We start from the raw sequence: 16586 nt of genomic DNA on the forward strand, positions 1-16586 counted from the left end.
TTCCCCTCATCCAGCCCCAAACCGAAACTGACCAACCCCTCCTCCAGCCAGCAATTCCTTTGTCCAGCTTCCGGGCCAAGGTGCTAACCCCCTCCCCCTTACCTGGCTCAGGTTACAGGCTTAAAGATCCTGTCCCTCACCTAAAGACATCCCCAGCTCTCCCATCCCCCACAGCTGTCCCCCCCAGCCAGAACAATGGCCTCTGGGAGCTTGTTTGGGAACCTGTGGGCTGGGTTGCAGGCAAGACACAGAATGGGAGCCAAACCTCCCCCCAGGGATTAATGGCCCTCACAGGGTCACATCTGGGGGCTGTTGCGGTCCCCCACCCAGCCTTTCCTAGAACCTGCCCTAAGAGCAGTCTGAGGCCCCTGCTAGGTGTTAGCTGCCCTCAGGGGGGCAGGCTGCCTTGCAGGGAACGTTTCATGCACATGTAGGCAGCAGGATTAGAACTGGGGCCCTTTGGTTTCACGCCATAGACTTGTGCTGTTTGACCTAGAGGAGTCGCTCTGGTCATGTACTGCAGCTGCAGCAGTAGTAGGCTCTTATCCTCTGTGGCCCAGCTGCCAGAGGGAACAAACCCCATGACCAATGGGTTTCATACACATCACACCCGGCGACCTTTAGTTTAAGCAGGGAGGCCATGCAGGGAGGCCCCCACTGGCCATTTCAGGACAGGCTCAGCCAGGACAGCTGGCTGGGGGGATGGCTCCAGCCCACCCTGGTCTGATGTTTCACACCCCCTGTGGGGAGGGGGAGTTGTTCCCCAGAGCAGGGATGCCCGGGGTGGGGGGCAAGTGGGGTAATTTGAACCAGGCCCTGGGCCCCGCAGGGGCCCCCATGAGAATATTGTATTCCATAGTATTGCAACTTTTTTTTATGGAAGAGGCCCCCGAAATTGCTTTGTGCCAGGCCCCCTGAATCCTCTGGGCAGCCCTGCCCTGGAGCAGCTTTTACCAGGCAGCTCAGCAGTTGAACGAGCGCAGCCCGGTGCCATGTTCCAGTGCCCAGGTGATGGGGAGCTCTGAAGGCATTTGGCTGCTCCTGTCACCCTGCACAAAAGCAGGTGGCAGGACTCCTGGGTTCTAGTCCCATCTCAGCCACTGACTTGCTGGGTGACCTTGGGCAAATCCCTTCCCCACCCAGTGCCTCAGTTTCCCCATGTGTAAAATGGGCATAATCCTGCTCTACCAGGGGGTTAATGGAGAGGCTCTTGCTCAGTGCTTAGAATTGTCCCCAGGGGGCCAGGATGCCAGGGTGGTGGGCACAGTGTAATAACCTGAGTGGAACAAACACATCTGTGGCCTTCTAGGCCATGCGAGTCCTCTCTGCACTGCACACTCGCCACTCCCTGCACCACAGTGACACCAAGTACAGAGGTCAAAAACTCCAGCTCCTCAGCCCAGGCCCACCTACTTGAGCTAATGGTGAATCCCCAGTAGCTGACAGCAGTATAGTGCTGATGATAGTGGCTGGCGCAGTTCTGATTTCACCCAGCAGAGGGCGGCAGTGCTGGGCCAGTAGGACTAGTGTTCCAAGGGCTGAGCTGGCAGCCCCGGTGTCCCCCCGGCCGGAGGCCATGGCGGGTCTCAGCTGGGGCAGCGGGTGGTGCAGGGGTCTCCGGAGCGGAAGAGGCTGTAGACGCTGACCAGCGGGAACATGATGAGCGCCCCGAGCATGGAGCCGAGCTGCACCACGGCCCCGCACCACACCAGGGCGCTGTGCCCCTCGTCCCGCAGGATCATGCCGATCATCAGCTTCACGTAGGACAGCGAGCCCACGAAGAGAACCCAGCACAGTACCTGAGGGGGAGAGCGCGCCCCGTCAGGACACCCAGCCCGGCCTCCCACTGCAGGGCCGCCCAGAGGATTCCGGGGGCCTGGGGCCATCGGCAGCAGGCGGCTCCGGTGGCCCTCCCACGGGCATGCCTGTAGAGGGTCCGCTGATCCTGCAGCTCCGGTGAAGCATCCGCAGGCATGCCTGCGGGAGGTCCACCAGAGCCGCGGGACCAGCGGACCCTCCGCAGCCATGCCTGCGGGAGGTCCACCAGAGCCGTGGGACCGGCAAGCAGCAGGGGGCCCCCCATGCGGTGAAATGTCTAGAGCTGGCCCTGTTCGGCGGCGGGGGGCCCTTCCGTTCTGGGACCCACTGCCGAAGTGCAGCCCACTCTTCGGGGTTAACTCGGTGGTGGGGGGCCCCCGCCGTGGGTCTTCAGGGCACTTCGGCGGTGGATCCCTGAACGGAAGGGCCCCCGGCCGCCGAATTACTGCCGAAGACCGGGTTGCACTTCGGTGGCAGGTCCTGCTTCGGCGGTAATGTGATGGTGGGGGGTCCTTCTGCCCCGGAGCGGAAGGACCCCCCCGCCAGTGAAGACCGGGAGCGGAAGAAGCTGGGGCCCAGCCCCGCAAGAGTTTTCTGGGCCCCCGAGCGAGTGAAGGACCCCGCTCCAGGAGCCCCGAAAAACTCTCGTGGGGGCCCCTGTGGAGCCCGGGGCTTGGGGCAAATTGCCTCTCTTGTCCCCCCCCGGGCGGCCCTGTCCCACCGTGGCCCCTCCGAGCAGCGCGCTCCCCCAGGGCCTGGCCGGGAGCTGGGGCCTGCGCTGACTTACAATGAGCGTCGCTCCGGCGTGGCTGTGCAGCAGGGGCGGGCACGGGCTGAGCGCCGCCATGGCCAGGATGTAGCAGCCGAACCCGGAGCCGGCCGCGGTCAGGAGCCCGAGCAGCAGCAAACACCTGGGGGGCAAAGCACGGGCTGGTGAAGGGAGCGGCGTCGGTTAGCCCCAGTGACCCCAGCTCCTGCGCACCCCGTGATACCCGCCTGCCCCAGCTCCCCCAGCCCTGACCCCCAGCTTCTCCAGCCTGCCCCAGACCCCCACACCCTGATCCCTAGTGACCCGCCTGCCCCAGACCCCCAAGCCCTGACCCCCTGTGACCCCAGCCTGCCCCAGACCCCCACACACTGACCCCCAGCTCCTCCAGCCTGCTCCAGAACCCCACGCCCTGACCCCTAGTGACCCGCCTGCCCCAGACCCCCAAGCCCTGACTCCCTGTGACCCCAGCCTGCCCCAGACCCCCATGCCCTGACCCCCAGCTCCTCCAGCCTGCCCCAGACCCCCACACCCTGACCCCCAGCTCCTCCAGCCTGCCCAGACCCCCACACCCTGACCCCCAGCTCCTCCAGCCTGCCCCAGACCCCACGCCCTGACCCCCAGCTCCTCCAGCCTGCCCCAGACCCCACGCCCTGACCCCTGTGACCCCAGCCTGCCCCAGACCCCACACCCTGACCCCTGTGACGCCAGCCTGCCCCAGACCCCACACCCTGACCCCTGTGACCCCAGCCTGCCCCAGACCCTACGCCCTGACCCCAGCTCCTCCAGCCTGCCCCAGACCCCCACACCCTGACCCCTAGTGACCCGCCTGCCCCAGACCCTACGCCCTGACCCCCAGCTCCTCCAGCCTGCCCCAGACCCCCACACCCTGACCCCTAGTGACCCGCCGGCCCCAGACCCCACGCCCTGACCCCTGTGACCCCAGCCTGCCCCAGACCCCCAAGCCCTGACCCCCTGTGACCCCAGCCTGCCCCAGACCCCCACACCCTGACCCCTAGTGACCCCAGCCTGCCCCAGACCCCCACACCCTGACCCCTAGTGACCCGCCTGCCCCAGACCCCCAAGCCCTGACCCCCAGCTCCTCCAGCCTGCCCCAGACCCCACGCCCTGACCCCCAGCTCCTCCAGCCTGCCCCAGACCCCAAGCCCTGACCCCTGTGACCCCAGCCTGCCCCAGACCCCCAAGCCCTGACCCCCAGCTCCTCCAGCCTGCGCAGACCCCACACCCTGACCCCCAGCTCCTCCAGCCTGCTCCAGACCCCCACACCCTGACCCCCAGCTCCTCCAGCCTGCCCCTGACCCCACACCCTGACCCCTGTGACCCCAGCCTGCCCCAGACCCCCAAGCCCTGACCCCCAGCTCCTCCAGCCTGCCCCAGACCCCCACACCCTGACCCCTAGTGACCCGCCTGCCCCAGACCCCCAAGCCCTGACCCCCTGTGACCCCAGTCTGCCCCAGACCCCCACACACTGACCCCCAGCTCCTCCAGCCTGCGCAGACCCCCATGCCCTGACCCCCAGCTCCTCCAGCCTGCCCCAGAACCCCACGCCCTGACCCCCAGCTCCTCCAGCCTGCCCCAGACCCCACGCCCTGACCCCTGTGACCCCAGCCTGCCCCAGACCCCCAAGCCCTGACCCCCAGCTCCTCCAGCCTGCGCAGACCCCCACACCCTGACCCCCAGCTCCTCCAGCCTGCCCCAGACCCCCACACCCTGACCCCCAGCTCCTCCAGCCTGCGTAGACCCCCAAGCCCTGACCCCCAGCTCCTCCAGCCTGCCCCAGACCCCCACACCCTGACCCCTAGTGACCCGCCTGCCCCAGACCCCCAAGCCCTGACCCCCTGTGACCCCAGCCTGCCCCAGACCCCCACACACTGACCCCCAGCTCCTCCAGCCTGCTCCAGAACCCCACGCCCTGACCCCTAGTGACCCGCCTGCCCCAGACCCCCAAGCCCTGACTCCCTGTGACCCCAGCCTGCCCCAGACCCCCATGCCCTGACCCCCAGCTCCTCCAGCCTGCCCCAGACCCCCACACCCTGACCCCCAGCTCCTCCAGCCTGCCCAGACCCCCACACCCTGACCCCCAGCTCCTCCAGCCTGCCCCAGACCCCCACGCCCTGACCCCCTGTGACCCCAGACCCCCACACCCTGACCCCTAGTGACCCCAGCCTGCCCCAGACCCCCACGCCCTGAACCCCTGTGACCCTAGCCTGCCCCAGACCCCCATGCCCTGACCCCATTCCTCCAGCCTGCCCCAGACCCCCATGCCCTGACCCCTAGTGACCCCAGCCTGCCCCAGACCCCCACGCCCTGACCCCGTGACCCCAGCCTGCCCCAGGCCCCCACAACCTGACCCCCAGCTCCTCCAGCCTGCCCAGACCCCCACACCCTGACCCCCAGCTCCTCCAGCCTGCCCCAGACCCCCACGCCCTGACCCCCTGTGACCCCAGACCCCCACACCCTGACCCCTAGTGACCCCAGCCTGCCCCAGACCCCCACGCCCTGAACCCCTGTGACCCTAGCCTGCCCCAGACCCCCATACCCTGACCCCGTTCCTCCAGCCTGCCCCAGACCCCCATGCCCTGACCCCTAGTGACCCCAGACTGCCCCAGACCCCCACGCCCTGACCCCGTGACCCCAGCCTGCCCCAGGCCCCCACGCCCTGACCCCCAGCTCCTCCAGCCTGCCCCAGACCCCACGCCCTGACCCCTGTGACCCTAGCCTGCCCCATACCCCCAAGCCCTGACCCCCAGCTCCTCCAGCCTGCCCCAGAACCCCACGCCCTGACCCCCAGTGACCCCAGCCTGCCCCAGACCCCCATGCCCTGACCCCCAGCTCCTCCAGCCTGCCCCAGACCCCCACACCCTAACCCCCAGCTCCTCCAGCCTGCCCAGACCCCCACACCCTGACCCCCAGCTCCTCCAGCCTGCCCCAGACCCCCACACCCTGACCCCTAGAGACCCGCCTGCCCCAGACCCCCACGCCCTGAACCCCTGTGACCCCAGCCTGCCCCAGACCCCCATGCCCTGACCCCGTTCCTCCAGCCTGCCCCAGACCCCCACGCCCTGAACCCCTGTGACCCCAGCCTGCCCCAGACCCCCACGCCCTGACCCCGTGACCCCAGCCTGCCCCAGGCCCCCACAACCTGACCCCCAGCTCCTCCAGCCTGCCCAGACCCCCACACCCTGACCCCCAGCTCCTCCAGCCTGCCCCAGACCCCCATGCCCTGACCCCCTGTGACCCCAGACCCCCACACCCTGACCCCTAGTGACCCCAGCCTGCCCCAGACCCCCACGCCCTGAACCCCTGTGACCCTAGCCTGCCCCAGACCCCCATACCCTGACCCCGTTCCTCCAGCCTGCCCCAGACCCCCATGCCCTGACCCCTAGTGACCCCAGACTGCCCCAGACCCCCACGCCCTGACCCCGTGACCCCAGCCTGCCCCAGGCCCCCACGCCCTGACCCCCAGCTCCTCCAGCCTGCCCCAGACCCCCACGCCCTGACCCCTGTGACCCTAGCCTGCCCCATACCCCCAAGCCCTGACCCCCAGCTCCTCCAGCCTGCGCAGACCCCCACACCCTGACCCCCAGCTCCTCCAGCCTGCCCCAGAACCCCACGCCCTGACCCCCAGTGACCCCAGCCTGCCCCAGACCCCCATGCCCTGACCCCCAGCGCCTCCAGCCTGCCCCAGACCCCCACACCCTAACCCCCAGCTCCTCCAGCCTGCCCAGACCCCCACACCCTGACCCCCAGCTCCTCCAGCCTGCCCCAGACCCCCACACCCTGACCCCTAGAGACCCGCCTGCCCCAGACCCCCACGCCCTGAACCCCTGTGACCCCAGCCTGCCCCAGACCCCCATGCCCTGACCCCGTTCCTCCAGCCTGCCCCAGACCCCCACGCCCTGAACCCCTGTGACCCCAGCCTGCCTCAGACCCCCATGCCCTGACCCCGTTCCTCCAGCCTGCCCCAGATCCCCACGTCCTTACCCCTAGTGACCCCAGCCTGCCCCAGACCCCCACGCCCTGACCCCCTGTGACCCCAGCCTGCCCCAGGCCCCCACGCCCTGACCCCCAGCTCCTCCAGCCTGCCCCAGAACCCCACGCCCTGATGCCCAGCTCCTCCAGCCTGCCCCAGACCCCCACGCCCTGACCCCCAGTGACCCCAGCCTGCCCCACACCCCCACGCCCTGACCCCCTGTTCCTCCAGCCTGCCCCAGACCCCCACGCCCTGACCCCCAGCTCCTCCAGCCTGTCCCAGACCCCCATGCCCTGACCCCCTGTTCCTCCAGCCTGCCCCAGACCCCCATGCCCTGATCCCCAGCTCCTCCAGCCAGCCCCAGACCCCCACGCCCTGACCCCCAGTGATCCCAGCCTGCCCCAGACCCCCATTCCCTGACCCCCTGTTCCTCCAGCCTGCCCCAGACCCCCACGCCCTGACCCCCAGCTCCTCCAGCCTGCCCCAGACCTCCGCGCCCTGACCCCCAGTGACCCCAGCTCCTGCTCACCCCGTGATACCCACCTGCCCCAGCTCTTCTAGCCTGCCCCAGACCCCCATGCCCTGACCCCCAGTGACCCCAGCCTGCCCCAGACCCCCACGCCATGACCCCCTTTTCCTCCAGCCTGCCCCAGACCCCCAAGCTGACCCCCAGCTCCTCCAGCCTGTCCCAGACCCCCAAGCCCTGACCCCCAGTGACCCCAGCCTGCCTCAGACCCCCACATCCTGACCTCCAGTGACCCCAGCCTGCCCCAGACCCCCATGACCTGACCCCCAGATCCTCCAGCCTGCCCCAGACTCCCACACCCTGACCCCCTGTTCCTCCAGCCTGCCCCAGACCCCCACGCCCTGACCCCCAGCTCCTCCAGCCTGTCCCAAACCCCCACGCCCTGACCCCCTGTTCCTCCAGCCTGCCCCAGACCCCCACACCCTGACCGCCAGCTCCTCCAGCCATTCCCAGACCCCCACGCCCTGACCCCCAGCTCCTCCAGCCTCCCCAGACCCCCACGCCCTGACCCCCAGTGACCCCAGCCTGCCCCAGACCGCCATGCCCTGACCCCCAGCTCCTCCAGCCTGCCGCAGTCCCCCACATCCTGACCCCATTCCTCCAGCCTGCCCCAGCATCTCCAGCCTGCCCCCGACCCCCACACCCTGACCCCCAGTGACCTCATCCTGCCCCAGAGCCCCACGCCCTGACCCCCAGTGACCCCAGCCTGCCCCAGACCCCCACGCCCTGACCCCCTGTGACCTCAACCTGCCCCAGACCCCCACGCCCTGACCCCCAGCTCCTCCCACCTGTCCTAGACCCCCACACCCTGATCCCCAGCTCCTTCAGCCACTCCCAGACCCCCACACCCTGAATCCCAGCTTCCCCAGGCCCTGACCCCCAGTGACCCCAGCCTTCCCCATACCCCCACACCCTGACCTCCAGCTCCCCCAGGCCCTGACCCCCATGATACCCACCTGCCACAGCTTCTCCAGCCTGCCCCCACACTCTGACTCCCTGTGACCCCAGACTGCCCCCAGGCCCTGAGCCCCAGCGCCTCCAGCCTGCCCCAGACCTCCACGCCCTGACCCCCAGTGACCCCAGCCTACTCCCAGACCCTGATCTCCAGCTCCTCCAGCCTGCCCGAGACCCCCAGGCCCTGATCCCCGGCTCCCCCAGCCTGCCCCCATGCCCTGACCCCCCAGCTCCTCCATCCTGCCCCAGACCCCCACGCCTTGACCCCCAGTGACCCCAGTCTTCCCCATGCCGACCCCCAGCTCCCCCAGCCTTCCCAGTCCCCCAGACCCTGACCTGCAGTTACCCCAGCCCCTACCCCCAGATCCCCCATGATACCAACCTGTCCCAGTGATGCCAGCCTGCCCCAACCCCCACCCCCAGTGGTGCCAGTCTTCCCCCAGCCCCCTCGGTGACCCTGGACCATCCTGGCACCCTCTGCAGCAGGGGCACTAGATGCAGCTCCTGCAGCTGCCCCGCCCGGTGCCAAGCCACGGTGCTCCTGGTGCCATTGGAAGGCAGCTCCATTGGCTGGAGGCCTGCCCAGGATGTGGGGTGCCCCCCAGCCAGGATGCCCACCTGTTGGGCAGGAACATGCCGAAGAAGCAGGCCAGTGGGTTGGCCATGGCAGCCAGCGTGGCCGAGAGGTGGTAGGCCGAGCTGCCGTAGGGCAGGCAGGAGTAGGACTGCACCGCGGGCAGCACGCCGTTGGTCAGCGCGTTGACCCAGGCCAGCACCAGGAAGATGTAGGCCACCTGGGGCCAGGAGTATGTGCCGGTGCCGAAGCAGCTGCTGAGCCGGCGGCTCTCGCTGGGGCTGATCATGGGCCGCTCCTCCACCACGGCCTGCAGCCCTGCGCCGGCCTCCACCCGGGCCTGGGCCTGGAACCGCTCCTTGGCCCGCTCCTGCCGGGCGGCCGGCAGGTGGTTGAGCAGGACGAAGGCGGCGAGGCACAGGCCCATCATGCCACCGAGGAAGAGGAAGAAGAGGCTAACGGAGAACCGGGCCGGCTGGTACTCTGCCCGCAGCCCCGTGCCCGAGGCGTTCCCTGCCAGGCTGCCATTCACACACCGGACCACCCCCACGCCCTGGGCCAGGGCCACCAGGCCGGGCACCAGGCCGCTCAGCCCCTCGCCCACAAAGTAGGTGGTCAGGTACCGGGCCCGGAAGCGCAGCATGAAGGGCAGGAAGGTGACGGAGGAGGTGCAGTCCACCAGGGAGAGGAAGAAGAGGAGGATGAGGAGGGCGGTGCTGCGGGTTGTGCCCCCCACCACGCTGGTTGCCTGCCAGAAGAAGGCCAGCAGGACGCAGGCCAGCGCCCCGAGGCTGACGATGGTGTAGATGGTGCCGGGCTCACTGAGCCGCCCAGGCTGGAAGTGGTGCATGAGGGTGACGAAGAGCGGCCCCACGTTGGCAAACTGGATCAGCACCGTGAGGTAGGACGGCAGGTACCAGCCCTCCGGGACCCGGGGCACAATGAGGGGCAGCTCCACCCACATGCCGTTGATGGCCACCCACGAGCCGGTGCCCAGGAGGCAGGCGAGGATGTGAACCACCAGTGCCATGGCTTCCGCTGGCACGCTGGGCCTGAGAGCGAAACAGAGAGGGGGGCATTAAACCAGAGCAGCGGGTGTGCTGCCAGGGCCCTGGGGCAGGACGGGGGCTCCCTGGAAAGCCAGCGCAGCAGCCTGGATGTGACCCCAAAGCTGGGTAATCCCGTGCTGCCCCCCAAAGCTGGGGTGACTCCCACCATCACCTCTTCCCATCTGTGCACCACGCTCTGCTTCCTAAAGCCGGGTAACCCCCCCACCCCCCAAAATCTGGGGCAACTCCCACCATCACCTCTTCCCATCTGTGCACCATGCCCTGCCCTCCAAAGCTGGGGTAACCCTTGCCACCCCCCAAAGCTGGGGTAACCCCCACCATCACCTCCTCCCATCTGTGTACCACGCCCTGTCCCCCAAAGCTGAGGTAACCTCCTGCCACCTCCCCAAAGCTGGAGTAACCCCCTGTCACGTTATTGATTTGAACTGGGACCATGTAGAACATGGCTGCAACCAAGGTCCTCTAGTGGCACCAAATCTTATGTAAAAGATCATATAAGGTGTCTAAGACCAGGTTCTGGGTTGCTGGTTATGATTATGCTGTCTGTGTGCATGTGTCATTGTGTAGTGGAAGTTATGAGTATTGGCTCGATCCTGTCTGTATTTCAAGCTTGTGCTGTGCTTCTGGGAGACATCCCAGACAAGTTGGTGTTAGCTCTGCCTAGCCTGCTTGATGGCCCGTTAAGGACCATCAGCTACACAACTGACCCATTGAGAGGAGGCAGATACGCCTTGTAACTCAGCAGGGTGTGCAGGGACTTGCCCATGTGACTCCAGACTCCATTTTGCTGTAATTTTCCATAGTAAGGACAAAGAGGTTCTTACACCTGGAAAAGCCTATAAAAGGCTGATGCCTCATCTCCGTCTTGTCTTCAATCCTGCTTCTACCTCTGGAGGGACTTTGCTACAAACTGAAACTCTGAACAAAGGACTGAATGACCCATCCCAGCGGGGGATGTTCCAGAGACTTGATTTGAACCTGCAGTTTACTCCATCACTGCTACAAGCCTGAACTAAGAACTTTGCCATTACTGGATGTAATTGATTCCATTTAACCAATTCTAGCTCTCATCTCTACCTTTTCCCCCTTATGAATAAACCTTTAGATTTTAGATTCTAAAGGATTGGCAACAGCGTGATTTGTGGGTAAGATCTGATGGGTATATTGACCTGGGTCTGGGGCTTGATTCTTTGGAATCGAGAGAACTGTTTTCTTTCATTGGGGTGTTGGTTTTCATAACCATTCATCCCCAGGACGAGTGGGACTGGTGGTGACACTGGGAAACTGGAGTGTCTAAGGAAATTGCTTGTGTGACTTGTGGTTAGCCAGTGAGGTGAGACCAAAGTCCTCTTTGGCTGGCTGGTTTGGTTTGCCTGGTGGAAAACCCCAGCCTTGGGCTGAAACTGCCCCGTTTTAAGCAATTGGTCCTGAATTGGCACTCTCAGTTGGGTCCTGCCAGAACTGCGTCGTAACACCCCATCACCTCTTCCCATCTGTGCACCAGGCCCTGCCCCTCCAGCCCCCAGCACCACCTCCTCCTGCCTTCAGGAGACCCAGGTGTGACACGGGGCAGCAAAGCACGCAGTGATTTAAGCATCTTTAAATGCCCCTCTCTGGTTTGTATTCCCCCCCCCTGCATGTATCACAGGGGCACGAGCGACTCAGGTGCTCTGGTGGCCCCCGGGGCTTTTCAGCTCCTCTGTCTCAAGAAGAAATTCAGGCAGGTGCACCTGGCTACAGCAGAATCCGATGCAGTCATTGCCCAATGCTGCATCAGTCCCGCACCCAGGCAAACAAAACCAAACAACAACATTGCAAAGTGAAAATGTGTGGAAAAGCCACACGCACAAAAAGGGGGGTGGGGGGCAGCCAATATTGGTTTTGCTTGGGGCAGTAAAAAACCTAGAGCTGACCTGGGGCACACACCAGTCCAGGCGCCATGGGGCTCCTCTCCACAGCTGGGTTTGGGGTGCGGGTCTTGACTGGCTGAGGGGCTGCTTCACATAACACCGAATGGGCAGAAATGGGCATTGCAGGGAGCAGTTCTCAGAGCCTAGCGGGGAGCTCCCGGCAGCGCTCTCTGTGCCAGGGTGTTGAGCACCCGGGAGGGGCCTTTCTAGCCCAGAAACCCCATCAAAGCCCAGACAGGACCAACCCTTGGCCTGGGCCTGGAAGGGGGTGCTGGGGCCAGCCTGGCACCGCCATGGGGACGCGGAGTGGGTTTCCAGCAGCCCTGGCAGCACTCCGGGGGGATCTCCAAGCACACGGCCTGGGCTGGTGGAGCCAGGCGACACTTCACTGCTCTGCGCTGTAATAAGTGACCACAGCTAGGTTAGGCTTTAACTCTGGCTCAGGGGCCCCAGGGAATTGCCAAGCTCAGCACAGGATGCCTGGAGCAAGGTCTGGCCTTTGGCTTGACCTGCTCACGGGGCTGACCGGAGTCAGCTGCCGGGACTGGCTGAGATTAACCCTCCTTTCCGGCCTGCTCCCGCGCTCTGGGAAGGGTCACGAGCAGATTCCAGGGCGTTCCTGGGGAGCAGGGCTCTGCTGGGCTCCTCATGGCACTGTCACCCCTGGGAACCTTGTACCCTGTGCACCCACACAGAGCCCCATGCAGAGTTGGTGTCCTCACCCACATACACACGCACGCGCGCGCACACCATATCACCTGACAGGTATCATCATCTCACACACACACACGCACACCTCATGTCACTCGACAGGTGTCATCACACACACATACACTCACACATGCACCCACCCATCCACACCCACCCCATGTCACTTGACAGGTGTCATCTCACCACACACCATATCATCTGACAGGCATCATCATCATCATCATTATCATCATCACACACACACACGTCACTCGACAGGCATCATCTCTCTCTCACACACACACACACTATCACCTGAGAGGCATAATCATCACACACACACACACACACACCCCATGTAACTCAACAGGCATCATCACACTCACACACTCACACACATATTATGTCAGCCGACAGGTGTCATATCACACACACACACCATGTCACTCATCAGGCATAATCACACAGAGATACACGCATGCACCCCACCCGTGTTACTCGTCAGGTGTAATCACACACACACACACACACACACCATGTCACTCGACAGGTGTAATCACATACACATGCACACACATGTGTACACACAACACACACCATGTCACCCAACAGGCATCATATCTCTTTCTCTTTCTCTCTCTCTCTCATACCCACACACCGTACCACTTGACAGGCATCATCTCACACACACACACTCCATGTCACTCAACAGGCATAATCACACAGACACACACGCATGCACAGCACCTCCCATGTCACTCGACAGGCATAATCATACACACACGTGTCACCGGACAGGCATCATCATCATCATCATCAACACACACACACACACACACACACACACACACACACACACACAGCATGTCACCCAACAGGCGTCATCTCTCTCTCTCTGCCACACACAGCCTTGTCACTCAACAGGTATCATCTCACACACAGAGACACGCACAGACATCCACACACACTCACACACACACGTATGTGCACAGGCAGATGTCACCTGTTACACATTCCCCCAAAGCCCCCCTCCCCCCGTTGGCTGCCTGGCCCCGGGCAGGGGGCAGCCAGCCACTTTCCAGCCCTCTCCTACCTCGCAGGGCTGGGCGGCCCCGCTCTGCCTGCTCCGAGCCGAGCCGAGCCGAGCCGAGCTGGAAGTGCAGCGCCCGGGGCCCCTCCCTGCTGCCTGAGCCAGCTCTGGCTACGTAACCGCTGCCCGGGGCGGGGGCAGCGGCAGCGATTGGCTGCCTGTGGGGCGGGATGCTGCCCGGGGAGCGGACAGGGGAGCTCGGGCTGCCCTGGCACGTGGAAGTGCCTGGCCCGGCTGCTTTATGGCTCAGCGCTGAGCCCAGCCGGGGCCTGGCGTGAAGCCGCTGCCCTCGGTGGAGCCGGAGGAACTGCAGAGGCGCCTGGCTCAGCTGGTGACCCTGCGACGGGTGAAATTCCCCGGGCGCAGTGCGCCTGACGCCCGTGGCTCTGCCTGTGTCCCTCCTCCGGGACTTGTGGGGCAGGGACGGGCTCTTTGTTCTGGGCTGGTGCAGCACCGAATGCAGCGGGGGCCGGGGCCTTGGCTGGGGCTCCCAGGTGGTGCCATAAGCCACAGAATGACGTGTGGACGGAGCGGTGCCAGGGCAGCAAGATGGGCAAGGGCAGAATGCAGCTGCCTGTGTCTGAGCACGACCTTGGCCCCCTTGGGAAGACGTCCTGTGATACCGGCTGTAATGCCGGTGCTCAGCCACAGCCCCCAGCCAGGGCAGGGCAAGCCCACGCTGGCATGGGGTGCAGGACCGGATCTCCCAGCAAGGAGCAGCATCCTCAGGCACCAGGCTGTCACCTCCTGAGCGCACGAGCTGGGGCTCGCCCACGCTCGCCATGACACGAGTGCCCAGGTCTCAGAGGGCGCCAGGCAGCCCAGCTCAGGGAGCCTCTTTTCAGAGGAAGGGCTGGCATTGCCCCACACACCATGGGCACCATCAGTGCCCGTTCGCATCCCCAGGGCTGCCGCCCTGCCCCCACCCCGACGCTCTCCCCCGAGACAGCCCTAGCACCTCGCCTGATTGCACAAGCCCAGCACCCTTGGGCTGGCTCTGCCTTGGCTGGGTGAGGGCTTCCGGCGGACTCAGGTGTGGGGCAGAACCAGTTGCGCTCTGCCCACAGGCTGGTCCTGGACCCGCAAGCCGCTGGTATTCCCAGGGCCTCAGCCAAACCCCAGCAGAGGTTTTCTGTTTGTCGTTGCCAAGGATGTGGGGTTCTTCCTTGGGCCCCGTGCTGTGTCCCGCCATGCTCCACCCCAGAGCTGGCTGGGTCCCTGTGACCGGGGGGGGGCGGTGATTGCTGCCCCATCTCCCTGCCCGCCGGAGGAGCCGCTAGCCCCGCCAGGCACACCGTAGAGGCAGCGGAGCTTGGCCAGCTGCCTGGGGGGAGGCAGAAGGATGGATAGGCCAGGGAAGTAGGTGGAGCTCTAGGCAGGAGTCTCAATGCGCAGCAGGTATGAAACTGGCCGAACTCCGACCCCCAGCTCCCACGGAGGGGGGCAGTGATGGGAGTGTTTCCCACGCCCAGGGCCAGCCCAGCAGCACACCACTCACACCCAGGGGTGCTTCTCCAGGCCTGGCACAAGGGCGCTCGGCTGCCACCAGTCTATTTAAAATGTGCCCAGCACTCTCTGCCTTGCACCCAGCCGAGAAGGGGGAGCTATCTGTCAGCTGGGGCAGCTTTGATGAGCCCACACAGGAAGAGTCAAGGCCGAAAGCTAACCCCAGCCTGTGGCTCTGAGCACAGCAAGGACCGCCCTCTCTTCTCTCTTGTGGCAGAGAGTTCCCCAGGCCAGATGCAGCTGTGGGGAAAGTGCCATCTCCCGCAGGCAGCAGCCTGGCACCCTGGCACAGTGGGATGCAGCCCTGCCGGAAGCTGTGCTCACAGGGCCGAGGGCTCCAGCTGGCCCTCGTTCAGCAGGGAACCAGTGCAGCGTGGGGCAGCAGGGGCTGCGCCCACAGGGGCCTGGGGCACTGTGCTGAGTGCCAGGGGGACATCAAGGCAGCTCCCTCATCAGCTGGAACGAGCTGCGGGAACCAAGCCAAACAGCCCTAGATGTGCGGGGCACCCTGGCCAGCTCTAGGTCTGCAAGATGGGGCACAATCTTCACTCCGGCCATGGAGGGGAGGAGCAGACAGATTCCTCCCATCAGCCTTCGAGAACATCAAGGCTCCCATAGCATCCAGAGTCCTAGGCAAGAGGACGGGGCAGGCCCAGCTGGCTCCGGCCCAACCCTGCCCTATGCCGTGCAGACCCCAGGGCAGGGCTAGTCATGCGCCGGCACTTCCTGAGCTGCCAAACAATCAACCCTTCCAGGCATCCTTCCCCATGCAGCAGGCGGGTACCAACGTGGAGCTGCCCCCCCCCCCCAGCACAGACACCCCTCGTCCCTGACCTGCAGCCTCCCTCCCCTCTGGAGCCAGCCCAGCACCCCTCTACAGCGCTGCACCCCAGCGCTAGTTCTCCAGGACACGTCGCCCCCAAGGCTCTCAGGTCACGCAGCCCCTGCCACTTGGCCTCCCTGTGTCCCTGCTGCCTGGCTCCAGGCCCAGCAGAGCCTCGTGTGCTCTGAGATCACGCGGGCTTGTGTAGAGCAGCTGTGGTTTGGCCAGAGGCTGTAGCAATCTGAAGGCTGTGGAGCATTCCAGGAGCCGGCCCCAGGCCCACACCCTCGTGGTGCGGCACGGCTGCTGCCTGCAGCTCCATCCATTGCATGGACAAAGGGAGCCCTGTTCTGCACAGGCAGCTCCTGACGCTCAGCAGCCAGACCCACCCAAGGCCCAGAGCTGGGCACGGTGCTGCTCCTGGGCATCACTAACCAGGGAGCTCTTGGAGCTGCCTGGGCCACACTAGGGGTGTACTGCACCCCCCTGGAGCCAGGCTTCCTGCCTGCCCGGGGCCCCACACAATTGCAGCCCTCCCTGGGCCAGGAGCCTCCGGCAGGCTCGGCCCTCCAGCTGGGAGCCACCTGCCCGGGGGCTGGCGCACATGGGGCTTTCCAGGGCAGGCTTACGCCCCAGTAGCTGCATGAGAACGGCCAGACTGCATCAGAGCAGTGTCCTGTCAGCCGACCGGCCGGAGGCACGTGCCCCAGGGGGAACGAACAGAACAGGGAATCACCAAGTGATCCATCCCAGAATGGCGCCATGACTTCTTATCCATGCAGCCACGCAGCTGGCTCCGGCCCTCCCAGGGGGACACACCGGCCCCAGGCCGGAGCCCCTGTCCAGGGACACCAGTGCCAAGCCC

At 65.3% G+C, this 16586-nt stretch overlaps 1 protein-coding gene across 1 annotated transcript; it reads right to left on the reverse strand.

Annotated features, from left to right (window-relative positions):
* Positions 1-894: 894 nt before the first annotated feature.
* Positions 895-13461, reverse strand: LOC115645253 (riboflavin transporter 2-like). The gene is made up of 4 exons (XM_030549622.1): positions 13396-13461; positions 8677-9684; positions 2606-2729; positions 895-1799 (listed from the first exon to the last, which is right to left on the reverse strand). Exons 2-4 carry the CDS (start codon positions 9660-9662, stop codon positions 1587-1589), a joined length of 1323 nt encoding a protein of 440 aa, XP_030405482.1. The 5' UTR covers positions 9663-9684; positions 13396-13461; the 3' UTR covers positions 895-1586.
* Between the last annotated feature and the right edge of the window lie 3125 nt (positions 13462-16586).

The sequence above is a fragment of the Gopherus evgoodei genome, chromosome 2, assembly GCF_007399415.2.
Source record: "Gopherus evgoodei ecotype Sinaloan lineage chromosome 2, rGopEvg1_v1.p, whole genome shotgun sequence".
Lineage (NCBI taxonomy): Eukaryota > Metazoa > Chordata > Testudines > Testudinidae > Gopherus > Gopherus evgoodei.

Coding starts and splice junctions, on each gene's coding strand:
- LOC115645253 (XM_030549622.1), bottom strand. CDS start 9,662: ATGGCACTGGTGGTTCACATCCTCGCCTGCCTCCTGGGCACCGGCTCG. Junction 2,730..8,676: donor GGCATGTTCCTGCCCAACAG/GTGGGCATCCTG, acceptor TTTGCCCCCCAG/GTGTTTGCTGCTGCTCGGGC. Junction 1,800..2,605: donor ACGCCGGAGCGACGCTCATT/GTAAGTCAGCGC, acceptor TCTCCCCCTCAG/GTACTGTGCTGGGTTCTCTT.